Source organism: Scyliorhinus torazame, chromosome 5, assembly GCF_047496885.1.
Source record: "Scyliorhinus torazame isolate Kashiwa2021f chromosome 5, sScyTor2.1, whole genome shotgun sequence".
NCBI lineage: Eukaryota > Metazoa > Chordata > Chondrichthyes > Carcharhiniformes > Scyliorhinidae > Scyliorhinus > Scyliorhinus torazame.
In genome coordinates this window covers 142,949,755-142,977,108 of record NC_092711.1, presented here as the reverse complement: position 1 = coordinate 142,977,108, position 27,354 = coordinate 142,949,755, and the positions used below count along the sequence as shown (strand labels likewise).

The 27,354-nt window shown below is 46.2% G+C and overlaps 2 protein-coding genes and 1 long non-coding RNA gene across 3 annotated transcripts in view; 2 read left to right on the top strand and 1 right to left on the bottom strand.

The window, feature by feature from the left end:
• Positions 1 to 423: 423 nt before the first annotated feature.
• On the top strand, positions 424 to 3,738 carry LOC140419925 (uncharacterized). Its single transcript, XM_072503984.1, has one exon. It carries the CDS (start codon positions 548 to 550, stop codon positions 1,394 to 1,396), a length of 849 nt encoding a protein of 282 aa, XP_072360085.1. The 5' UTR covers positions 424 to 547; the 3' UTR covers positions 1,397 to 3,738.
• Positions 3,739 to 7,538: 3,800 nt separating this feature from the next.
• On the bottom strand, positions 7,539 to 11,720 carry LOC140419916 (uncharacterized). Its single transcript, XM_072503963.1, has 2 exons — positions 11,643 to 11,720; positions 7,539 to 11,107 (listed from the first exon to the last, which is right to left on the bottom strand). Exon 2 carries the CDS (start codon positions 10,761 to 10,763, stop codon positions 9,753 to 9,755), a length of 1,011 nt encoding a protein of 336 aa, XP_072360064.1. The 5' UTR covers positions 10,764 to 11,107; positions 11,643 to 11,720; the 3' UTR covers positions 7,539 to 9,752.
• An 11,751-nt stretch (positions 11,721 to 23,471) lies between these two features.
• Positions 23,472 to 27,354, top strand: part of LOC140419927 (uncharacterized) — a 378,337-nt gene continuing 374,454 nt past the window's right edge. Inside the window, exon 1 of the long non-coding RNA XR_011946094.1 lies at positions 23,472 to 23,484. This is a non-coding gene — a long non-coding RNA (uncharacterized lncRNA). The remainder of the gene's footprint in view (positions 23,485 to 27,354) is intronic.

Genomic DNA, 27,354 nt, shown 5'->3' with positions numbered 1-27,354 from the left:
TGTACTTACTGCTCTGGCACTCCGCCCTCCGAGTCCACTCCCTGGAGACTAGGTATGGCGAAATAGGTATTAGAGACTAGGTATTGGGAAATGTGAGAGGACAAAATGTTCTCTAGAAACGAGAATTCTCTGTTCTGAATTTCTATCCTGGACTGACAGTCTTTTGTAAACTCCTTTTACAGGATATGAGAAGAGGAGGAATTACAGACAGAAATCTCAAACGTAATGTCTCAATCTGACAGAGTCACCAGATTCCTTGTGACCTGAATATTATTGGCCTTTGAATCTAAAAGGGGAAGAAAAAATGTTTGCCCAATCTGTCAGCATCAAATGATTTTAAACATCAGTGTGACTGGAAAAGCACCGAGACGGACACACCCGAGTGAGAGTGTTCCAGAGCACTGACTGTGGAAAGAGCTTTAACCAGGTACACAGCCAGAAAAAACATCTCACCATTCACAGCGGGGAGAGACCGTACACGTGTTCTGTGTGTGGACGAGGCTTCAACTGATTTTCTGATCAGGAGAGACTCGAGGAGACACAAAACATGGAGAAACCATGGATATGTGGGGACTGCGGGAAGGGATACAGAACCCCATCAGAGCTGGAGATTCATCGACGCAGTCACACTGGGGAGAGGCCGTTCACCTGCTCTCAGTGCGAGAAGAGATTCAGTGATTCATCCACCCTGCGGACACACCACCGGGTTCACACAAGGGAGAGGCCATTTAGCTGCTCCCAGTATGGGAAGGGATTCAATCATTTATCCTATCTGAAGGATCACCATCAAGTTCACTCTGGGGAGAGGCCATTCACATGCTCTCAGTGTGAGAAGGAATTCACTCAGTTATCCAGCCTGCAGAGACACCAGCGAGTTCACACTGGGGAGAAGCCGTTCACCTGCTCTCAGTGTGGGAAGGGATTCAGTGATCCATCTGCCCTGCAGACACACCAGTGCATTCACACTGGGGAGAGGCCATTCAGCTGCTCTCAGTGTGAGAAGAGATTCCATGATTTATCCAACCTGCGGACACACCACCAAGTTCACACTGGGGAGAAGCCTTTCACATGCTCATGTGGGAAGGGATTCAATCAATTATCCAACCTGCAGAGACACCAGCGAGTTCACACTGGGGAGAAGCCTTTCATCTGCTCTCAATGTCAGAAGGAATTCACTCAGTTATCCCACCTGCAGAGCCACCAGCGAGTTCACACTGGGGAGAGGCCGTACACCTGCCCTCAGTGTGGAAATAAATTCACTGAATTATCCAGCCTGCAGACACACCAGCGAGTTCACACTGGGGAGAGGCCATTCACCTGTTCTCGATGTGGAAAGGGATTCACTACGTTATCCAGCCTGCGGAGGCACCAGCGAGTTCACAACAAGAAGCGTTAGCTCAGTTGGCTGGATGGCTGGTTCGTGATGCGCAGCGACTCCAACATCAGGAGTTCAACTCCCGTACTGACTGAGGTTATCCATGAAGGCCCCACCTTTTCAAAATTGCCACTCGCCTGAGGTGTGGTGACCCTCCGATTCAATCACCACCAGTCAGCTCTCTCCCTCTCTCAGAGGGCAAAGCAGACTCTGGTCCTCTGGGACTTTGGCGATTCTTATTTCACACACAAACAACAAACATAGATTCCTTTAAGGAGCAAAAATCCAACAGGAAAAGTGATGCAACCCGTGGCTAACAAGAAAAGTTAAAGATTACATTAGATCAAAGGAAGAGGCTCATAAAGTGGCCAAAATAGTAGTAAGCCTGAGGATTGGGAACTTGTTTTAGAATTCAGCAAAGGACCAAGAAACTGATAAAGAGAAAATAGAATATGAGAGCAAACTGGTGAAAAACATAAAAACCGATGGGAAAAGCTCCTATAGGAATGTGAAAAGGAAAAGATTAGCAAAGACCAATGTGGGTCCATTCCAGACAGAGACAGGAGAGTTTATAATGGGGAATAAGGAAATATAACATAGAACATTACAGCGCAGTACAGGCCTTTCGGCCCTCGATATTGCGCCGACCTGTGAAACCACTCTAAAGCCCATCTACACTATTCCCTTATCATCCATATGTCTATCCAAAGACCATTTGAATGCCCTTAGTGTTAGCGAGTCCACTACTGTTGCAGGCAGGGCATTCCACACCCTTACTACTCTCTGAGTAAAGAACCTACCTCTGACATCTGTCCTATATCTATCTCCCCTCAATTTAAGGCTATGGCCCCTTGTGCTAGACATCACCATCCGAGGAAAAAGGTCCACCCTATCCAATCCTCTGATCATCTTGGCAGAGAAACTAAACAATGTGAGTCTGTTTCACAGAGGAAGATACAGAAATTGTCCCAAAAACACGAGAGAACCAAGGGACTAGTGAGCACGAGGAACTGCAAGAGATTAGTGTGAGTGAAAAAGTAGTACTGGAGTAAATAATGGGAGTGAAAGTTAATAAATCCCCAAAAGCTGCTGCTCTACATCCCAGAGTGTTGAAAGAGGTGGCTGTAAAGATAGTGAACACATTGGTGATCATCTTTCAAAATTCTATAGATTCTGGAATGGTTCCTGCAGATTGGAAGGTGGTAAATGTAACCCCAATATTTAAGAAGAGAGAGAGAAAATGGGGAACCACAGACCCATTAACCTGACATCAGTAGGAGGGAAAATGCTACAATCTATTATAAAGGATGTGATAACATACGAATTAGGAGCAGGAGTAGGCCACTCGGCCCCCCGAGGCTGCTCCACCATTCAATAGGTTCATAGCTGATCTGATTGTAACGTCAACTCGACATTCCCACTGACCTCCCAAAAACCTTTCACCCCCTTGCTTATCAGGAATCTTTCCAGCTGTGCCTTCAAAATATTCAAAGATTCTGCTTCCACTGCCCTTTGAGGAAGAGAGTTCCAAAGACTCACGCCCCTCAGAGAGAAAAATTTCTCCTCTGCCTTAAATGTGCAAGTTATTACTTTTAAAGTGACTTCAATTTCTAGATTCTCCCACAATCTTTGATCTTTTTACTATCAGGTCCCTTTGGATTATCTGATGTATATTTGAGAATAGAGAATAATTGTGGAGTGGAATTTTAGATTGTGTAAAAGGGAAAAGTTATATTTTACACTTTAGTGTGTAGGTTTCCTTCAAAAATGATGTTTAGTTAATGTTGCTTCTATTTTGTTTGTTGCAGCAAAAGTCATAAAGAAGTTTTGTCATGTGATCCTCTAATTTGTTGACAGGGAATTTGATTTTCTAATATTAGTTACTGATCTTTACGGAGATCCTAATCCACAAGTTTGGACTTCCCATTTGGGCCTTGGGCACCTTTCTGTCTCTCTGTTGCTCGTGTCAATGACAGCCAGGCAATGGAGCTGAGGACTGAATTTTGCTGGGAATAACGGAGCCAGTGCCCCAGTTGGGAAATTGCCATGGGTGTGACATTAATAAAGAGACAGGAAGGTGCTGGAGAACTGACTGGAAAATGGACCCCCAACCAATCCGGGTTCGGCGGTGGGGTTACGGGTTAATGGGGACGTGACCCCCAGGTTCAGTGCCCATGTCCAATGTGGGGAGTCACGGGAGCAGGATACACGGAGCTGAAGAGAAACATTTAGGTCTCGAACATTGTGAACATGTTTTTATTCTGGTTATTCTTTTACTCTGGTTGTCTTTGATCCTCAAGTCATTTTCTGATTTATTTTTAAACCCATGTTCTGTTTCATTAATAAACTTGTTTCATTAAAAATATTTGTTTTTTGGGGTCTTTTTCTGATTAAATTCATTCACTTTGGGGAAAGTGGGTGAGTGGGGTTGGCAGTCTCTTTAACAAAGAGTGAGCCCCTCTGAGGTAATTAGCAAAGGAGCCAGGGGGTGGAGGAGATTAGATTTTTATTTTGACACACAATGTTTCAAAATTATATTCAGGGATGAACTAATTTATCCAGGCTCTTTGAGGAAGTAACAAGGAATGTCAATAAAGGGTAACCTGGAGATGTGGTTTATCTAGATTTCCAGAAGGTATTTTCCAAGAGGCCACATCAAAGGTCACTGCACAAAATAGGAGCTCATGGTGTAGGGGGTTAACATATCAGCATGGATAGAGGATTAGTTAGCTTACAGGAAGCAGAGAGTAGATATAAATGGGTCAATTCTGGGTTGGTAAGATGTGACAAGTGGAGTGTCACAAGGATCAGTGCAGGGCCCTCAACTATTTACAATCTATATTAATGAGTTGGGTGATGGGATTGAATGTATGGCGGCTAAATTTTCTGATGACGCAAAGTTAGTTTGGAAAGTAATTTGTGAAGTGGACATAAGTCTGCAAAGGGCATCAAGTGAATGGACAAAACTCGACGGATGGAGGATAACATGAGAAAATATGAATTGTCCACTTTGGCAGGAAGGATTAAATTAAACAATATTATTTAAATGGTGAGACATTGCAGAACAATGAGGTACAGAAGGATCTGGGTGTCCATGTACAGGAGTCACAATAAGTTAGTTTGCAGGTACAGCAAGTGGCTCAATCGAGTCCTTGAACAGTTTCATCAGGCTTTATCGAGTGAGTTGAAATCGCTTGGGGAGCACAATGGAATATTGTTGTTTGTTGCAAAGGGACTGGAATATAAAAGTCGGGATGTTTTGCTGCAGTTGTGAAGGGCCTTGGTGAGACCATATTTAGAGCACTGTGTACAGTTGGGTCTCCTTATTTCAGAAATGAGGTAATTGCATTAGAAGCAGTTCAGAGGAGGTTGACCCCCGGATTCCTGGAATGAGGGGGTTATCCTCGGAGGAAAGGTTTGACAGGTTGGGCCTGTATCCATTGCAGTTTAGAAGAATGAGAGATGATCTGATGTGTTTCAATAAGATCATGAGTGGAATTGACAGAGAGATTGCTGAGAGAATGTTTCCCCTTGTGGCAGAGACTAGAATTAGGGGACACTGCTCAAAAATTAGGGGTCTTCCATTTAAGACGTGGATGAGAATGTTGTTTTTCTCCTGAGGGCCGTGGGTCTGTAAATCTCTCTTTCCCCAGAGGGTGCTGGAGGCAGGGTCAGTGAATATGTTTGCAGATTGAATTTGATAGATTTTTGATTGACGAGTGAGTGAAAGAGTGGAGGAAGGAAAGTGGAGTTAAGACCACAATCAGATCAGCCCTGATCTTATTGAATGGCGGAGTGGGCTCGAGGGGCCAAATGGCCTGCACCTGCCCCGATGTCTGAGCAGTAATATCAAAGTGCAGCAGCATTCCCATTACACTCTGGGTAGAAGCACCATCTCCAGGTAAATGCTCCCTGCTCTGCCCCAGATGCCATGGTCCCAGTCAGTGGAATATGTAAAACCTCAACAAATCTCTGTGCTCGGGGAATCCCTTCTTATACTTTATTACATCACAAAGTCTATGGAGACTGATTTAACCCAATCATTGCCGAGCTAACATTTGAACGGACCAATTACAAAACCTGTCATTGAACCATCTGTACCCACTCAAGCCACATCAAACTCTCAAACAATTGTCTTCCCCACACTCCGTCCCCGGTACAGGGAGCCAGCATTCCCATGCCAAGCAGTGAAAACATGGTGACCTTGACACCCAGGTGTTGTCTAGGATTCCAGGCACTCTTGTTTTCTCTGTCCTCTGGGAACTGTTTATCTCCCTGTTCCCACACAGCAAGTCGTCTGTTCTCAGCTCTGCTCGATTTCTGTTGGAGTTTGGTCCCTTTTACACCTTTCGGATCAATAAAACATTTGGTCAGTGAAGACCCAAACCACAATTTCCCATCCTGTCATCTGTCGACCATCCTTACCCAGAGCGTAATCACAACAGGAATAAAAACAGAAGAAGTGTTCCAATCAAATTCAAAATAAATCCACAGCCAGTCATAGAATTTAATTTAATTTAATGTTCACTAATTAGCAAGAAAACCCGAAGCACGGAGTCCCCCAGGATTCTTACAGTCCACACCTTGAGGGGGACGAGAACTCTCTCTCCAACCCCTCACTCAATTTCACTCCGTTGTCTTCCAGTTCTGTTCTGGCCTCGCCTGGGGTAACATCTACTCGACCTTTTCTCCTGAAGGAACGGCGTGAGTTCTAAGTTGCTGGTACATAAGGACAGATGCTTTAAGCCACAGATCAAACATGGATGTAAAATATTCTCCAGCTCCCTCTTTACCCCCGTCCAACTTGTGGGCTTACTCAGTATTATTTCTCCCAAGTTCATTATTGGCCCAATCGAATTTTTAAATAAAAAAATACATATAGTTACGGGATGTGGGCTTTGTTGGCTAGACCCAGCATTTAGACCATCCCTAGTTGCCTTAGAGAAGGTACTGGTGAGCTGCCTTCTTGAACCACTGCAGTCCATGTGGTGTTGATACATCCACTGCTATTAGCGACTGAAGGAACAGTGATACATTTACAAATCAGGATGGTGTGTGGAGAGGAACATCCAGGTGGTGGTGTTCCTGTCTGTCTGCTGTCCTTGTATATAGTAGTTCAGGGGTTTTGAAGGTACTGCCTGAGGAGCATCGGTGAATTCCTGCTGTGCATCTTGTAGATGGTACACACACTGTGCTACTGTGCCTTGGTGGTGGTGGGAGTGAATGATTGTGGGCGGGGTGCAAATGAAACAAGCTGCATTGTCCTGCAAGGTGCCGAGCTTCTTTAATTTGGAGATGCACTCATCCAGGTAACTGGAGAGTGATCCATCATACTCTTGACCTCTAGATAATGGACAGGCTTTCAGGAATGAGGAGGTGAGTGACTCACAGCAGGATTCCCATCCTCTGACCCATTCTTGTAGCCACAGTATTTATATGGCTAGTCCAGTTCAGTTTCTGGACAATGGTAACCCCCAAGATGTTGATAGTGGGGTATTTAGCAATGGTAATGCCATTGAATGTCATGGGGAGGTGGTCAGATTCTCTCATGAGGGAGGTGGTCATTGCCTGGCATTTGTGTGGCTCAAAGATACTTGCAGGACTGCAGAGCTCAGATCTGATCCATTGATTGTTGGATCGTTTAGCTCTGTCTATTGATTGCTGCTTTTGATGTTTGGCACACAAATAGTCTGGTTTCATTCAAATATCACTCCTGCCTCGCAGTGCCAGTGACCCGGATTCAATTCCAGCCTTGGGTGACTATCTGTGTGGAGTTTGCACATTCTCCCCGTGTTTGCATGAGTTTCCTCCATCGCTCTAGAGTCCTCCCACAGTCCAAAGATATACTGGTTAAGTGGGTTTATGGGGCTATGGCGGGGGAATAGACTGAGGTAGCTGCTCTTGGTATGGTTGGTGCAGCCTCAATGGGCCGAATGGTCCCCTTCTGCACTGTAGAATTCCATTCTATGGAATAAACATCCTTGCAGATTCTTACAGCTTTGTGCTGGGCCATTTAAGAGTCAACCACATTGCTGTGGATCTGGAGTCACATGTAGTCCAGACCAGGTAAGGAGGCAGATTTCCTTCCCGAACGGGAATTTGTAAACCAGATGGGTTTTTTCTACCAACAATGGACAAGATCATTAGACTTATAGTTCGCGTTTTTAATATATGTATTTTATTCCAAACACAATCAATTATACAAATAAACAACAATCAAATAACATTGGCTTTCAAACGATTTATAATTTTCCCTCTTTTCTTCCCTAAACTACCCCAACATCCCTTTCCCAACTGACCACCCCCCCTTCCCCGGGCAACAAACAGATCCTCAAATACAGACAGAAAGACCCTCCGTCTTACGTAGAACCTCTTCACCCTCGGAGAACGTACTTCTCGAACTGTAGAAATTCCATCAAATCCCCCAACCATGCCGATACTTTCGGTGGGGTGACTGACCTCCAACCCAGTGAGATTCGCCACCGGGCAATCAGAGTGGTGAAGACCCCCTTCCCCTCCAGCAGCTCTGGCAGATCAGAAACACCAGAAAGCCCCACCAAAGATCACGGCGCCATCGTCACCTCCACAATTGCGGCAGGGTCTTGGAAATCAAAGGTCAGAATCCCCCAACTTCGGGCACACCGAAAACATGTGAACATGATTGACAGGCCCCCTCCTGTATCTCTCACATCTGTCCTCAACCTCAGGGAAGAACCCATCCATACCAGCCCGAGTCATAACATGCAAAAAACATAATATTTACAAAACTTGTATATACACGTCGAGACAGAACAGATCCCACCACTAGTCCTCCCCCAACCCATGCTCCTTGACATAGTCATCCGCTTCCTCTGGCATCGTAAAATAATGTCCTTTGCCCTTGTGAAAGTCACCCAGAGTTTGTCCAGGGACAACACCCCTTGGCTGAAAGAGCGCCGCCTGGGCCCTGTTAAAACCCACCTTCCATTTGGCCAGGTCGGCCCCAATGTCCTGGTAGATCCGGATCAGATTCCCATCCTAGTTACAGTCTCACGTCGTCTTCAGCCACCTCAGAATCCTCTCCTTCTCCTGGAACTTGTGCATCCGGCCGATCACTGCCCACGGCGGCTCCCCATTGTAATGATCGGGGGGACCGATCCACCTCTGGGGCCTTATCGAAGACGCCCGCCTCAACCAGCTTCGTGAACATTTTCAATACATAGCCCATGGCACTTGTTCCCTCCACCCCTTCCTCAGGTCTACAATTCGCGGATTCTATCGCCTGGACTGATTCTCCTGGCCGTCCACCTTCGCCCTCAGCACCTTGCACGCCTCTCCCAGCATCACCATCTCTGCCTCCAGCAACACGATTTAACACTGCGATCCAACACCGTCCTTTCCACCTCTCGGATCATTGCACCTTGTGACTCCAGGCGCTCCTCCACTCGCTCCAAAGCCCCACGAAGAGGGGCTACTGCTTCCTCAATCACCCTGGACCAGTCCTTTTGCATTTCTTTCCGACGCTGCCGAAACACCCTCCAACTCCGTCATACTCTCAGTTGCTGCACCACACAGATCCTCCATCTCAAGCCAAGGCTTTACTCGACTTTTTCCGGGTGTTGTAACCTGCTGATATTCCACTTTGGAGGAGAAACCAACTCCCTCCACTTATTCTGCACTTTTTACAAACAAGTCCCCATTAACCGGGCAGAAAGGGCCAGAAACCCAAGCTTCCAAGCAGGAGCCACCTTGTGTGCAGCCGATAAACTCATGGCCTCCACTGGATGTCATTTCAGAACATTTTTGTCATTTAATCTCATCAATCCCTGACCCTCCCCCTTTCTCACCAGCATCACACCCATCACATTTCTCCCCCTCTGTTTAGTTCTGAGGTAGAGTTACAAAGAACAAAGAAATGTACAGCACAGGAACAGGCCCTTCGGCCCTCCAAGCCCGTGCCGACCATGCTGCCCGACTAAACTACAATCTTCTACACTTCTTGGGTCCGTATCCCTCTATTCCCATCCTATTCATGTATTTTACACCTCTCGGATCATTGCACCTTGTGGCACATTGGACGTGAAACATTAACTCTGTTTCTCTCTCACAGATGCTGCCAGACCTGCTGCGTTTTTCCAGTTCTTTCTGTATTTATTTTAAATCTACCTGTAATGGGGGGAAAAAAATGTCCTTCATCAGCTTTTGTGGATCACTTCAGTGGAAATGTGCTCTCCCAAGCTCAAAGCGTATCAGCCCACTGGAGGCAAAGTCGTGAGACCGGCCAGTCCAGCAGAAAGAAACTCTCCGACCCTCCCACTTCACCAAGTGTCAGAATGAACATGGTTCAGTCCTGGATGTGATGAACAGCAGCAATAACAGCAGAATCCAACCCCTGTCATCACTCGTGAACTTGTTGGTGTCTCAGCAGAAGTGTTGACCGAGTGAATCCCTTCCCACACTCGGTGCAGATGAATGGCCTCTCCCCAGTGTGAAGTCGCTGGTGTGCCTGCAACGTGGCTAAAAGAGTGAATCCCTTCCCACATTCAGAGCAGGTGAATGGCCTCTCCCCAGTGTGAACTCGCTGGTGTGCTTGCAGATTGGGTAACTGAGTGAATCCCTTCCCACAGTCAGAGCAGGTGAACGGCCTCTCCCCAGTGTGAATTCGCTGGTGTGCCTGCAGGTGGGATAACCGGGTGAATCCTGTCCCACAGTCAGAGCAGGTGAATGGCCTCTCCCCAGTGTGAATTCGCTGGTGTGTCTGTAGGTGGGATAACCGAGTGAATCCCTTCCCACAATCAGAGCAGGTGAATGGCCTCTTCCCAGTGTGAATTCGCTCGTGTCTCCGCAGGTTGCTTATTTGAGTGAATCCCTTTCCACACTGAGAGCAGGAGAATGGCCTCTCTCCGGTGTGCAGGATCTGGTGTGTCAGCAGATGGGATGAGTTTTGAAACCTCTTTGTGCAGTGAGAACAGCTAAACGGTCTCTGCCTGGTGTGAATGCACTGATGGTTCATCAGTTTGTGAGACCTTTTGAAGCTGCTCCCACAGTCAGAGGATTTAAAGGGTCTCTCAATGCTGTGAGTGACAGCGTGGCCCAGCAGATTGGATACCTGAGTAAATCCCTTCCCACACTCACTGTGGGTGAATGGTCTCTCCCCAGTGTGAATTTGTTGGTGTGTACGCAGTTCGTATGAAGTACTGAACCCCTTCCTACACGTGGAGCAGGTGAATGGCTTCTCCCCGACATGGACTGGCTGGTGTGTCTTCAGGTGGGATAACTTAGTGAATCCCTTCCCACACTGAGAGCAGGTGAACGGCCTCTCCCCAGTGTGACTGCGTCGATGAGTTTCCAGTACAGATGGGAATCTGAATCTCTTCCCACAGTCCCCACATTTCCATGGTTTCTCCATGGTGCTGGTGTCCTTGTGTCTCTCCAGGTTGGACAATCAGTTGAAGGCTCACACAGAACTCGTGTACGGTCTCTCCCTGCTGTTTATTTTCAGTTTGTGTAACTGGTTAAAGCTCTTTCCAGTCAGTGCTCTGGAACACTCTCACTCAGGTCTGTGTGTCTCGGTGATTTTCCAGTCACACTGATGGTTAAAACCATCTGAAGCAGGAAGAACAGACAAACCTTTTTCCTTCTCGATTCAAAGGCTGATGATATTCAGGTCCCCATGAATTGAGTGAATCTGTCAAATCGAGACGTGAGGTTTGGTTTGAGATTTCTGTCTGTAATTCTTCCTCTTCTGATATCCTGTGAAAGGAGTTTACAAAAACCATCATTACCAGTACAGGATCGGAATTCAGAAGACATTTCTAGTTTCTATGGAACATTCTGTCCTCTCTTATTTCCCAAAAGCTGTAAATCTCCGTCCCACACACTCTCCCTCCATTCTCACTCTGCTGTATCTAATATTCACCCTCCCAATTCTCCTGAAGGTGCTGATTGACAGATCCAAGCTCACTGCTTACAATCGTGGACAGAGAGCCCTGGAAATCTTCATGCAGACTGCCAGCCTAACGGAAATATGTAACAGGACGAAAATTGTGTTTAATGTAAAGGATTGTATCAGTTGGTTCAGATACAGGAGGTAGTGATTGATCATGATCTGGAACTTTCTGCCTATGAAGGTTCTCAAGCAGAGATGATCAATAATTTCTAACTGAATTGGATGGACGCTGCAGGGTTACTTTTGTCAATATTAAAGATTATTATTGTCCTCCTGTAACCAAAGACTATCCTCCTCACTATTTACCACCACCAATTTTCGCACAATCCGTGCACTCACCAAGAGACCTGGGCCAACCTTTCCAGAGTCTGCACCCTCTTTGGATTCACTTCCTTTCCCTTCAGAACGAGAGTCCTTCCGGTCCTACAACTGCTCCCATTGGTCAACACCTCAGCAGAAAGGTCAGGGGGTGGGTTCTCCCTGCACATGCGCAGCTTTCCATCGCCCCCAGGGACATGCGCAGTCCGGGCAACCCGCCCGGTGACTAGCGTGGTTTCGTTACCGCGGGGGATTGTGGGTGCTGTGGCCGCCATTATTCATCCGGACTCCAGTCTCCAAACCCCTTGTACTGGGATGAAATGGGGGGGCCAGGGGGGGGGGGGAGAGGAGAGAAGGGGGTGGGGGAGAGAAAGAGAGAAGAAGAAGAAGAAGTCCCACTCTGAGACAGTACATATGGGTAGTCAGTGGATTTGAATGTGGCACCCCCTTCGCAAAACAGTTTGTTAAGGTGTGAAGATTTAGACACCTGGGTGAAATATTGGGGAGGGCAATAGATTAGTGTGAAACAGAACTCGAGAGTCAGCGCCTTCAGGGGATGAGATTTTGGAGAAAAGCAGGATAGTGGGATGAATTAGTGTCGCAATGAATGGGAAGGAGAGAATATGTGGGGGAATGAGATGTAGAATTTCTGAGAGAGCAGTATTTTGTGTCACATCCCGATCTTCGTCAACCTTCCTGAAACTTTGTTTTACAATGTTCCTGGAAAATCCTTGGCATTTCTTATTAAGTCAAATGTGCTAACCAATAGGGCGGCACGGTGGCACAGTGGTTAACCCTGCTGCCTATGGCACTGGGGACCTTGGTTCGATCCCAGCCCCAGTTGACTGTTTGTGTGGAGTTTGCATATTCTCCCTGTCTCTGCGTGGGTTTCACCTCCACAATCCAAAGATGTGCAGAGTAGGTGAATTGGCCACATTAAATTGCCCCTTAATTGGAAAAAAATAATTAGGTACTCTAAATTTTTATTTAAATCTGCTGTCCAAATGAAAATTAATGCTTTATTGAAGATGGCCACTGCTCGACAACTCCCAAATACCAAGTACCTGTTCATGAACAATCTGATTATCTATCTAATTTATACAGACATATTATACAGACGCAAGAAGTATTACGGGAAAGGCAGATGAACTTAGAGCTTGGATTAGTACTTGGAACTATGATGTTGTTGCCATTACAGAGACCTGGTTGAGGGAAGGGCAGGATTGGCAGCTAAATGTTCCAGGATTTAGATGTTTCAGGCGGGATAGAGGGGGATGAAAAAGGGTGGCGGAGTTGCGCTACTGGTTCGGGAGAATATCACAGCTGTACTGCGAGAGGACACCTCAGAGGGCAGTGAGGCTATATGGGTAGAGATCAGGAATAAGAAGGGTGCAGTCACAATGTTGGGGGTTTACTACAGGCCTCCCAACAGCCAGCGGGAGATAGAGGAGCAGATAGGTAGACAGATTTTGGAAAAGAGTAAAAACAACAGGGTTGTGGTGATGGGAGACTTCAACTTCCCCAATATTGACTGGGACTCACTTAGTGCCAGGGGCTTAGACGGGGCGGAGTTTGTAAGGAGCATCCAGGAGGGCTTCTTAAAACAATATGTAGACAGTCCAACTAGGGAAGGGGCGGTACTGGACCTGGTATTGGGGAATGAGCCCGGCCAGGTGGTAGATGTTTCAGTAGGGGAGCATTTCGGAAACAGTGACCACAATTCAGTAAGTCTTAAAGTACTGGTGGACAAGGATAAGAGTGGTCCTAGGATGAATGTGCTAAATTGGGGGAAGGCTAATTATAACAATATTAGGCGGGAACTGAAGAACATAGATTGGGGGCGGATGTTTGAGGGCAAATCAACATCTGACATGTGGGAGGCTTTCAAGTGGCAGTTGAAAGGAATTCAGGACCGGCATGTTCCTGCGAGGAAGAAGGATAAATACGGCAATTTTCGGGAACCTTGGATGACGAGAGATATTGTAGGCCTCGTCAAAAAGAAAAAGGAGGCATTTGTCAGGGCTAAAAGGCTGGGAACAGACGAAGCCTGCGTGGAATATAAGGAAAGTAGGAAGGAACTTAAGCAAGGAGTCAGGAGGGCTAGAAGGGGTCACGAAAAGTCATTGGCAAATAGGGTTAAGGAAAATCCCAAGGCTTTTTACACGTACATAAAAAGCAAGAGGGTAGCCAGGGAAAGGGTTGGCCCACTGAAGGATAGGCAAGGGAATCTATGTGTGGAGCCAGAGGAAATGGGTGCGGTACTAAATGAATACTTTGCATCAGTATTCACCAAAGAGAAGAAATTGGTAGATGTTGAGTCTGGAGAAGGGTGTGTAGATAGCCTGGGTCACATTGAGATCCAAAAAGACGAGGTGTTGGGTGTCTTAAAAAATATTAAGGTAAATAAGTCCCCAGGGCCTGATGGGATCTACCCCAGAATACTGAAGGAGGCTGGAGAGGAAATTGCTGAGGCCTTGACAGAAATCTTTGGATCCTCGCTGTCTTCAGGGATGTCCCGGAGGACTGGAGAATAGCCAATGTTGTTCCTCTGTTTAAGAAGGGTAGCAAGGATAATCCCGGGAACTACAGGCCGGTGAGCCTTACTTCAGTGGTAGGGAAATTACTGGAGAGAATTCTTCGAGACAGGATCTACTCCCATTTGGAAGCAAATGGACGTATTAGTGAGAGGCAGCACGGTTTTGTGAAGGGAAGGTCGTGTCTCACTAACTTGATAGAGTTTTTCGAGGAGGTCACTAAGATGATTGATGCAGGTAGGTCAGTGGATGTTGTCTATATGGACTTCAGTCAGGCCTTTGACAAGGTCCCTCATGGCAGAACAAAGAACAAAGAAATGTACAGCACAGGAACAGGCCCTTCGGCCCTCCAAGCCCGTGCCGACCATACTGCCCGACTAAACTACAATCTTCTACACTTCCTGGGTCCGTATCCTTCTATTCCCATCCTATTCATATATTTGTCAAGATGCCCCTTAAATGTCCCTATCGTCCCTGCTTCCACTACCTCCTCCGGTAGTGAGTTCCAGGCACCCACTACCCTCTGCGTAAAAAACTTGCCTCGTACATCTACTCTAAACCTTGCCCCTCTCACCTTAAACCTATGCCCCCTAGTAATTGACCCCTCTACCCTGGGGAAAAGCCTCTGACTATCCACTCTGTCTATGCCCCTCATAATTTTGTATACCTCTATCAGGTCGCCCCTCAACCTCCTTCGTTCCAGTGAGAACAAACCGAGTTTATTCAATCGCTCCTCATAGCTTATGCCCTCCATACCAGGCAACATTCTGGTAAATCTCTTCTGCACCCTCTCTAAAGCCTCCACATCCTTCTGGTAGTGTGGCGACCAGAATTGAACACTATACTCCAAGTGTGGCCTAACTAAGGTTCTATACAGCTGCAACATGACTTGCCAATTCTTATACTCAATGCCCCGGCCAATGAAGGCAAGCATGCCGTATGCCTTCTTGACTACCTTCTCCACCTGTGTTGCCCCTTTCAATGACCTGTGGACCTGTACTCCTAGATCTCTTTGACTTTCAATACTCTTGAGGGTTCTACCATTCACTGTATATTCCCTACCTGCATTAGCCCTTCCAAAATGCATTACCTCACATTTGTCCGGATTAAACTCCATCTGCCATCTCTCCGCCCAAGTCTCCAGACAATCTAAATCCTGCTGTATCCTCAGACAGTCCTCATCGCTATCCGCAATTCCACCAACCTTTGTGTCGACTAGTACAAAAGGTGAAGTCACACGGGATCAGGGGTAAGCTGGCAAGGTGGATACAGAACTGGCTAGGCCATAGAAGGCAGAGAGTAGCAATGAAAGGATGCTTTTCTAATTAGAGGGCTGTGACCAGTGGTGTTCCACAGGGATCAGTGCTGGGACCTTTGCTCTTTGTAGTATATATAAATGATTCGGAGGAAAATGTAACTGGTCTGATTAGTAAGTTTGCAGACAACACAAAGGTTGGTGGAATTGCGGATAGCGATGAGGACTGTCGGAGGATACAGCAGGATTTAGATTGTTTGGAGACTTGGGTGGAGAGATGGCAGATGGAGTTTAATCCGGACAAATGTGAGGTAATGCATTTTGGAAGGTCTAATGCAGGTAGGGAATATACAGTGAATTGTAGAACCCTCAAGTGTATTGAAAGTCAAAGAGATCTAGGAGTACAGGTCCACAGGTCATTGAAAGGGGCAACACGGGTGGAGAAGGTAGTCAAGAAGGCATACGGCATGCTTGCCTTCATTGGCCGGGGCATTGAGTATAAGAATTGGCAAGTCATGTTGCAGCTGTATAGAACCTTAGTTAGGCCACACTTGGAGTATAGTGTTCAATTCTGGTCGCCACACTACCAGAAGGATGTGCAGGCTTTAGAGAGGATGCAGAAGAGATTTACCAGAATGTTGCCTGGTATGGAGGGCATTAGCTATGAGGAGCGGTTGAATAAACTCGGTTTGTTCTCACTGGAACGAAGGAGGTTGAGGGGAGACCTGATAGAGGTATACAAAATTATGAGGGGCATAGACAGAGTGGATAGTCAGAGGCTTTTCCCCAGGGTCGAGGGGTCAATTACTAGGGGGCATAGGTTTAAGGTGAGAGGGGCAAGGTTTAGAGTAGATGTACGAGGCAAGTTTTTTACGCAGAGGGTAGTGGGTGCCTGGAACTCGCTACCGGAGGAGGTGGTGGAAGCAGGGACGATAGTGACATTTAAGGGGCATCTTGACAAATACATGAATAGGATGGGAATAGAGGGATATGGACCCAGGAAGTGTAGAAGATTGTAGTTTAGTCGGGCAGCATGGTCGGCACGGGCGTGGAGGGCCGAAGGGCCTGTTCCTGTGCTGTACATTTATTTGTTCTTTGTTTGTTCTAGACCAGCCCACCCATTCTCTGTGAATCATCTATTCTCAATGTTCACAATGAATAGGCTTGGTCACTTTTCTCTTTTCAAAATACAGGGTCGAGGGGCTAATTGAGGTCATTAAAATTATCAAAGGTTTTGACAAACAGAGGGTGTTTCCCACTTGTAGGGATAAGAGCAAAACTGAATTCAGGAGAAACTTCTATCCAGAGAGTAGTGAGAATGTGGAACTCACTACCACAGTGAGTGGTGGAGGTGAATAACATCGATACATTGAAGAGGAAGCTGGATGAACACATGAGGGAGAAATAAACAGACGGATACACTGATAGAGTCAGATGAGAAAGCATGGGAGGAGGATGAAGTGAAGTAGAAATACTAGCAGAGATTGGTTGGGCTGAATGGCCTGTTTCTGTGCTTTATATTCAATGTAATTTAGCCTTTAACTCTGACATAGTCCATTCCGGGTTAAAGAGAGAAGTTTCGCTCACAGAACATTTCAGATCATTGTTTCCACTATTGTCCAGTCAATGCCTTTGTCAGTTTGGTGTCTGAGTGAGCTGCTGAGGAAATAAATTCAACTACAAACACCAAATGGGATTTCTTCTGATATATCTTTGAAGAGCAGATCTTTTTTCAAGTGGACTTCAAGTGGTGAAGTGAGACCTGATGAAGGAGCAGTGCTCCGAAAGCTTGTGATTTTAAATAAAGCTGTTGGACTTTATCCTGGTGTTGTGAGACTTCTTACTACACCCACCCCAGTCCAATGCCGGCATCTTCACATCATGTTTTATCCAGGACAATGCATCTGCTTGTTCAGTACCCCATCCACCACCCGAAACAGTGACTCTCCAGAGCACAATGGTGGCAGTGAGTGTACCATCTACAAGATATTTCACGGTAGCACAGTGATAGGGCAAGATGTTAGCACAGTGACAGGGCAACTCGGTGGCACTGTGGCAGGAGCAGCACGGTAGCACAGTGGTTAGCACAGTTGTTTCACAGCTCCAGGGTTCCAGGTTCGATTCCCGGCTTGGGTCATTGTTTGTGCGGAGTCTGCACGTTCTCCCCGTGTCTGCGTGGGTTACCTCTGGGTGCTCTGGTTTCCTCCCACAGTCCAAAAATGTGCAGGTTAGGTAGATTGGCCAAAGTAAATTGTCCTTAGTGTCCAAAAACGTTAGGTGGGGTTACGGGGATAGGGTGGAGGCGTGGGCTTAAGTGGGGTGTTCTTTCCAAGGACCGGTGCAGACTCGCTGGGCTGAATGGGCTCCTTCTGCACTGTAAATTCTATGATCTATGAGCTCACCAGGGCTCAAAGAACAAACAAAGAACAAAGAAAAGTACAGCACAGGAACAGGCCGTTCGGCCCTCCAAGCCCATGCCGACCAAGCTGCCCGACTAAACTACAATCTTCTACACTTCCTGGGTCTGTATCTCTCTATTCGCATCCTATTCATATATTTGTAAAAATGCCCCTTAAATGTCACTATCGTCCCTGCTTCCACCACCTCCTCTGGCAGCGAGTTCCAGGCACCCACTACCCTCTGTGTAAAAAACGCCTTGTACATCTACACTAAACCTTGCCCCTCGCACCTTAAACCCAAGCCCCCTAGTAATTGACCCCTCTACCCTGGGGAAAAGCCTCTGACTATCTACTCGGTCTATGCCCCTCATAATTTTGTAGACCTCTATCAGGTCACCCCTCAACCTCCTTCGTTGCAGTGAGAACAAACCGAGTTTATTCAACCGCTCCTCATAGCTAATGCCCTCCATACCATGCAACATCCTGGTAAATCTCTTCTGCACCCTCTCTAAAGCCTCCACATCCTTCTGGTAGTGTGGCGACCAGAATTGAACACTATACTCCAAGTGTGGCCTAACTAAGGTTCTATACAGCTGCAACATGACTTGCCAATTCTTATACTCAATGCCCCGACCAATGAAGGCAAGCATGCCGTATGCCTTCTTGACTACCTTCTCCACCTGTGTTGCACCTTTCAGTGACCTGTGGCTCCTTCGACATCACCTTCTAAACCCATAACCTTGACTGTCATGAAGGACAAGGGCAGCAAACACATGGGAACAGCACCACCTGAAATTTCCTCAGGGCGACTTGGAATTATCTGCTTCAGGGTCTGTGAAGTCCTTCACATCAATATCTGTGTGTACACAAACCTCTTTAGCTCAGAGTCTGTCCAGACCCTGGTCCCTTTCAGCTCAGTATCAGCTTGCTCTGCCTATTCTGCTGCATTCTGGGCAGGTTTTAACTTGGCTATTTCCTGATCTTTAGCCCCTATGCTCTGATCCTCGCTATTTGTACATTTATAAGTGTGGTGCTGTTTCAACATTAAGATCCCCACCCTAAACTTGAGCATGGTTTCTATGTTAAAACACTGCATCTCAAACAAAGTTTTGAACACATCAAATGCCAAAATGTTTTTTTAATAAGTATTTAATTGGCTGAAGAGGTGGGAATCTTGTGTGATACAAGTTCTTCACTCACAATGTACAGCACCCGAACCAGGCTATTCAGTCCCTGTCATTTATACTGTACACGAGACTCCTCCCACTTTACTTCATCAAGCTCCAGCTTTCTCCCTCATGGGTTTACCCAGCTCCCCCTGGCATACATCTGTACTGTTCATCTCAACCACTCTGTGTTGCAGCGAACTCCACATTCTCACCACTCTTCTCCTTCATCTGTTCATCCAGTCTCCCCTGATATACATCAATATTATCCACCTCATCCACTACCCGTGGTAGTGAGTTCCACAATTACACTTCGCTGGTAAGAGGATTATTTTTGTAACCTTTGTCTTTTCCCTTTTAGTTACTGCCCAGTTTCTCAGCTCTATTTGCTGTTCCTGAAGTGGGGACAGGGAAAGGATGAGACTGAGACTTCACATCACTTCCCCGAACACCATGGCTCAGTCAGTCTCACACTCTCACCTCTGAGGCTGAAGGTCATGGGTTCAAGTCCCCTCTCCGGAGACTCGACTCCCCCATACTCCAGGGCTGATTCTCTTTCAGTCTTCAGCTGCCAGGTTCCTAACTCTGGAATTCCCTCCCTTGACCCCTCCACTTCTCTCTCCTCCTTCAACACTCTGCTTAAAACCTACTTTTTCCTTTCGTTGACTTCACAGACTTGAAAAATTCACGGGAGATAATTTATTTGAAATTCATGCAGAATATTAAATTCCCAGCCCAGTTACAGGGATTATTAACAACAACTGAAAATACCTCAACTGTCAGAATGAACATGGTTCAGTCCTGGATGTGAACAACAGCAGCAATAGCAGCAGAATCCAACCCCTACATTCAAACAGAAACTCACTGGCGTGTCAGGACATTGTCAGGGAGTGAGTGACTCCCTTCCCACTGTTATGGGCCAGAGCTTCCGAAACTCCAAAGTGCATTATGGAGTTCACCTGATCTACAACCTTTATGTTGACTTTGGCTAGGATGAGCACAAAAGCCTTCGCCTCAGGTGTGATTCAACAGACTCCCTAGACACCTTAATCAAAACAAGGTTTATTCTAAGAATACAGTTAACACACACACATATATATATATATATATATATACACACACACATATATAAACACACAGCAATAATGATCAAACATAAAGACACCACACAGCTACAGTGATCTATGTATAACACTTAATGAATTCCACCTTTAACTGTTCCAATTCAATAACAAAATCCAATAAACCAAAGTGCCCTACTCAAGGGCGTGGCACAGCACACTGCATTCTCACTTGAATGGGACTGGTCTTTTTCCTGAAATTTTGAGCCAGTTTCAACTAGCAGATTTAAACTTCTTCTGGAAATTATGCTATATATTTTAAGTTACCAAAGCAGGTACCAACAACCAATGTTTTTTTTACTGGAACAGATATTTAAAATGAAAATAGAGATAGGCAAAAAACACTTATTTCCTCCTCTGCACTCCAAAATGAAACTGAGACCAAACACCTGGCAGCGACAGCCCAGCTCCATACACAAAATGACATCACTGAAGCCATGTGATAAGACAATAATCTTTCTTCAAGGGACACTCGCATGGCACCACGCACACAACATTTAAACAGCCTCTCCCTGGAGTGAACTCACCGGGGCATCAACAGATTGGAAAACTGGGTGAATCTCTTCACACACAGGGAACCCTTAAATGCACCTCTGATAAAAGCAAATTACTGCAGATGCTCAATCAGAAACAAAACAGAAAATGCTGGACATCCTCACCGGTCTGCCAGCATCGGTGGAGAGAGAATGGAGCTACCGTTCCGAGTCTGGATGTCTCTTTGTTAAAGCTGGAGGGAACTGGAAATAAGATGAGATTTCTCCTGTTGTGAGGGGTGGTGGCGTGGAGCAGTGGGGCTGGTTAGAGGGCCAGTGACAGGTGGGGATTGACAAAGACGTAGTGGACAAAAAGACAAAGGTGGTGATAATGACTAAGAAAGGTCCAACGCCAGCATCTCCACATCAAGAAGGGTGTTGACAGTGGCACATTAAGAGATCAGAATGTGCCTTTGTTCTTCCATTAGCACATTCTGATCTCTTAATGTGGCAATATCAGCACCCTTCATAGTAACTTATATGAACAACTTCTGATGCATTTACTTATAAGAAACAATAATGAAATTTGAGACAGATGATTCACACATGATTGTAAGTAATAGCTTCATAGAATGTGAAGGCGACTAAAAGAGGTGTCTTTAATGTGGATGGTGAAAGTCAGTCTTAGATTATATAAAATTGGTCTCTTCCTTCATACATCGGAATAAAGCTTTAAAACCTGATTCTGAGTATCTCCTGGTGGGGACTGGGTTGTCCCACAACGGTCGCCATCATCATTCTCAGACTCAGAAGTTTCTGTTCCATGAGTTACTCAAAAACACGATTCTTTTGCTGAAGACAATTCATTACATAATGATACTGAGAATCAATGATGAAAACACTGATTAATCATCCCCAGTGCATTTCCCGGGTGCAAACACCTCCGGTTACCATCCAAGACCCATATTTTGTTTCAACTTTCAAACTGATGACCAGTTTGACTATTTTCACATCACCTATCAGCAAACACACCTTTCCTCTGGAATCTGTGACTAGTATTTTGTCGATCTTGAAACACAGCCACAATGGAATCCTCGATCCTTTGCCTTATTGTGAGTCTTGTGTATTTAATACGAAAGTACTTGGAAATGAGTAATTTCCACAACGCGTGCTTTTACAGAGCAGCATGACGTGGAGAGAGTCTCTCCCATGGAATTGAAATTCACATCAACAACAAAATGCAATCGGCATGAAAAATGCCTCCACAACCGAGCAACTTAACTGAGAATACAGACCCTGGGATTTCAAGATGAAACCCCTTCATCTCTTACATGACTTATCAAAGTCTGTAATATATTTCTCCATGGATGACCACCTATTTCCTGAAATCTATCAAAGGTTAACAATGCTTCCAACAACTCATCGTTTTTATACGACTTATCCAAAACAGTGATGGAATATCCAATCAGTTTTCAGTATCCAAATCATCCTCAACGAATTCCGAAAATACTTTCCTCATAACCTTGTATTTTGCTGTTAATGATGAAGCCAAAGCCCTATCCAGCCTCTTTCAGGGGAAGGAAGTGACCCGTGTCCACATCTCAGCTTCACGGTTCCATTCCTGATATTGTTCTCCCTCCGAGAAAATTCATGGATAATTAAAACCTGTCCTGCTGCCATTCTGTAACTAAAATGTCAGCAGCAATGTGCTTCTTCTCAGAGAGAGAGAGAAAAAAACTTCTTACACACCAACAAAGCGCTAAAGTTTAGTGTTGATACTCTGCTACCATGTTATTCAAAATAGTAACGAGTCTTACAACAACAGGTTAAAGTCCAACAGGTTTGTTCCAAATCATTTCATCAGGTGACTCCGAAAGCTAGTGATTCGAAACATACTTGTTGGACTTTAACCTGGTGTTGTAAGACTTCTTACTGTGCTCACCCCAGTCCAACGCCGGCATCTCCACATCATTCAAAATCGTGTCTGCAGAGGAAGAATCGGTCTAAAGCGGACTTGTACCTTGAACAGGTTTATTTCCAAAACAGCAAAGGAAACGCAGATACTCTCCCAGTTCCTCACCCTCACCCCATCCACCCTATCCCCACCCTCCAATGCCCAGTTCTCCTCCCCTGAAGATGCTGAGTCTCGGGTTAAGTTTCACCCTCACCTATTGTCCTCCCCAATATGTCACCCAGGTGTCTAAATCTTTACGAATTGTTTTATTAACATAGAATATAGAACATACAGTGCAGAAGGAGGCCATTCGGCCCATCGAGTCTGCACAGACCCACTTAAGCCCTCACTTCCACCCTATCCCCGTAACCCAATAACCTCTCCTAACCTTTTTGGTGGTTTATCTTGGCCAATCCACCTAACCTGCACGTCTTTGGACTGTGGGAGGAAGCCGGAGCACCCGGAGGAAACCCACGCAGACACAGGGAGAACGTGCAGACTCCGCACAGACAGTGACCCAGTGGGGAATCGAACCTGGGACCCTGGCGCTGTGAAGCCACAGTGCTATCCACTTGTGCTACCATGCTGCCCCTCCCCTTCCGTAAGGGGGTGTCACAATCAAATCCAGTGACCACCCAGATGTACTTTGTATCAGGATGGGGTCACCGCGCCCTGCCCCATTTTGAACACTGTCCCAAGTTTTTGGAGACTGGGCTCTGGATGAGTAATGGCGTCCGCTGCTCCCACAAATCGCTCCATCCGCCATGTGGCAGGCGGCCCAGGACTGCGCATGTTCAAGGGGGAGGAGAAACAGCGCATGTGCAGTGGAGTGCCCACCCCTGACCGTTCCACTCAGGTTTTGACCAATAGAAAGAGGTGACATCCAGCCAATCACAGTGTGGGCTTTCTGTGACTGATTTAGCCCCACACAGACTGAAACCTCCTCCCGTCTCCAACATCTGTGATTAAAACACTTTATTTTCTCCCCTTTCCATTTATTTTCTCATTCTGACCTTCAATTGGTCACTTGCAGCAACTGAAGGGAAAGGAACTGAATCCAGGGAGGGTGCAGACTCTGCAAAGCTTGGCCCAGGTTTCTCTCTCTCTCTTAAAGGCATTGACATCCTTTGCTCCCTCAGCTTGATACATTTATTTTTCTGGCTCAAAGGATGGTCGCTTTCCTAATGTTCACAATTAAAGGGCTGGTTTCCCCGGGAGATGGCTGACAATTGAGGGGGCAGTAAATGATCAGAAAGAGATATGTCTACTGTTGTCATATGGTACAGATTAGATATATTATTGATGGTTCAGTAATAAAATATATTTATTATTATTTCTAGTTTTGTGATATTTTTCCAGTCATAGAGTGATTATAGCACAGAAGGAGTCCATTCATTAATTTGAAACCATACCGAATCTGTTGAGCAAACTAGTCAGTACAATTGTACCTCTATATCCATGTTCCCCTGCAGGTTTAGTTCCTTCATGCTCCCAAGCTATTTCATTTTGAAATCAATAATCATCGTAGTTTCCATCAACCTTATAGGCAGGAAGTTAGAATTCCTGACAACTCGCTCCGAAATAAAATTTTTCCCGTACACCCATCTCTAATCAAGCAATACAGTTCAGCGGCAGAGTGGTACAGCTGCTCACAATACCACAGACACAGGTTCGATTCCAGCCTTGGATGTGACTTGGGTGACATATCCTTTTGCTAATGTGGTGACCAGAATTGTCGGCAATATTCCACGTGTGGCCTAAGGTTCTGTACAGCTGCAGCATGACTTGCCAATTTTTATACTCAATGTCCCGACCAATGAAGACCGTCTGCCTTCTCAGCTACCTTATCCACCTGGGTGGCCACTTTCAGTGATATGTTTATTGTAATTTCCTAATCTACCAGACAACTTGCCCCTCATACCATGAGTTTCCTTCTGCGAGGAACATCCAGATAAATTAGACAAGAGAACCATGTAACCACCATAGCCCATCTTAATGGCAACATGGCTGCTTTGGGAACAAAATATCTTCCAACATGCAAACACCTTTTCATTCTGTGCTCCTCGTCAAAGTTGGAACCAGGAAATCGCAACGAGGCTCAAAAATGGTCAGCCCACCGGAGGCAGAGGTGCTAGACTGACCAGTCCAGCAGAAAGAAACCCTCCAATCATCACCATTCACCAGATATCAGAATGAACAAAATGCAGCCCTGGATGTCAGTGAGAGCAGAACTAATAACAACGGAGCCAACATCTGTAATTTATTGTGAACTTGTTGTAGTCAGGAAAGGTGTGATGAATCACAAAACCCCTCCCCACATTGAGAGCAGATGAATGGTCCCTCCCCAGAATTAACTCGCTAGTGTCTCTGTAGTTGGGACGGATCATTGAATGTCTCCCCTGCTCAGAGCAGGTGAATGGCTTCCTCCAGGTGTGAACTCGCTAGTGTTCCTGCAGGGTGTATGGATATCTGAATCCCTTCTCTCACTAAGAACAGGTTAACACCGTCTCCTCTGTGAACTCGCTGGTGTCTCTGGAGGTTGGATAACTGAGTGAATCCCTTCTCACACTGAGAGCAGGTGAACGGCCTCTTCCCAGTGTGAACTCGCTGGTGTATCTGCAGGTTCGATAAAGTAGTGAATCCCTTCTCACACTGAGAGCAGATGAATGGCCTCTCCCCAGTGTGAATTTGCTGGTGTTTCCGCAGGTTCGATGAAGTAGTGAATCCCTTCTCACACTGAGAGCAGGTGAACGGCCTCTCCCCAGTGTGAACTCGATGATGTATCTGCAGGCTCTTTAAAGTAGTGAATCCCTTCTCACACTGAGAGCAAGTGAACAGCCTCTCCCCAATGTGAACTTGCTGGTGTGTCCGCAGGCTCGATGAAGTAGTGAATCCCTTCTCACACACAGAGTAGGTGAATGGCCTCTCCCCAGTGTGTCGATGAGCTTCCAGCTGAGATGGGGCCCTGAATCCCTTCCCACAGTCCCTACATTTCCACGGTTTCTCCATGTTTTGGGTCTCCTCGTGCCTCTCCAGGTTTGACAATAAGTTGAAGCCTCGTCCACACAAAGAACACGTGTACGGTCTCGCCCCGCTGTGAATGGTGTGAGGTTTTTTCAGGCTGTGTAATTGGTTAAAACTCTTTCCATAGTCAGTGCTCTGGAACACTCTCACTCGGGGGAGTGTGTCTCTGTGCTTTTCAAGTCACAGTGATGTTTTTGAAGCCGACAGAACAGACAAACATTTCTCCTTCTAGATTCAATGTCCGGTGATATCCAGTTCCAAGGAATTGAGAGACTCAGCCAGATTGAGGCGTGATGTTTGAGATTTCTGTCTGTAATTCCTCCTCTTCTAATATCCTGTAAAAATAATTGACAAAAGACATCACTGTCAGTACAGGATAGAAATTCAGAACAGACAATTCTAATTCCCAGAGAACATTCTTTCCTCTCTCATTCCCCAAAAGCTGTAAATCTCCATCCCACACACTCTCCCTCCATTCTCACTCTGCTGTATCTAATATTCACACTCCCAATTCTCCTGAAGGTGTTGATTCAGGCTGATTGACATATCCATGCCCACTGCTTCCTGTCCTGGTCACAGAGATCATAACAAATAGGAGCTGGAATTGGCCATTCAGCCCATCAAGCATGCTCATTTATTCTGTGGGATCATTGGCCGATCTATGTCAGCGACATTCTCAGTGTTATTGACCAGAGGCTGAGTGCGCTGACTCAATAGCTGTGAGCTCATGAGGCTGAGCTGTAAAACACCAAGGAAAGGATCGACGATTCTGAGGAGAGAATCCTGAATGTTGAGCAAGGCGCCTCCTCGGTGGAGGCAAGAATTAAATCCTTGGAAAACTGGCTGAGTGATATGTTTGACCCCTGGAGAACTTGGGAGAACCAAGGGTCAGAGAAAGAATATCCACGTCATCGGCCTGCCAGAAGGTGTGGATGGTAAGGTTCCCGTTAGGTTCTTCGAGGACCGGCTGCCACGTTTTCTCCAGCTGGATGTGAAGCCTGGGTGTTTCAAATTATCATAGAATTTACAGTGCAGAAGGAGGCCATTCGGCCCATCGTGTCTGTACCGGCTCTTGGAAATAGCACCCTACCCAAGGTCAACACCGCCACCCTATCCCCATAACCCAGTAACCCCACCTAACGCTAAGGACAATTTTTGGACACTAAGGGCAATTTATCATGGCCAATCCACCTAACCTGCACATCTTTGGATTGTGGGAGGGAACCGGAGCACCCGGAGAAAACCCACGCACACACGGGGAGGATGTGCAGACTCCGCACAGACAGTGACCCAAGCCGGAATCAAACCTGGGACCCTGCAGCTGTGAAGCAATTGTGCTATCCACAATGCTACCGTGCTGCCCCATTAGAAAGGGCATTGGATCCTGTCTTTGAGGCTGAGGGATAGTTTTCATTACAGGCCTGTAATCATTCGCTTCCACAATTTGAAAGATCACCAGAGCGTTCTGGAGACGGGTAAGGTGAGGTGGGACCTGGCTCCATGAGGGAGTGAGGATTTCCTGCTTCCAGGACTTTTCGGCAGCCACACAAACGAAGCATCGAGGCTTCGATGAAGTTTGAAGGGAACTCAAGGCTGAATGAGTGAATTATGTCGCTTTATCCTGAGATCCTGAAAATTGTGTCTGGCAACTCCGTCAAGTCTTTCAATAATCCGACTACTGCCTCGGCCTTCATTAAATCCATAAAGGACAAGGATTTGGAGGGATGGTTTGCAGCTCGGACTAACTCAGGCTCTAATCGGGACGCTTTCCCTATCATGGTGTTGTTGTCTGAATTTGTTATCTTTT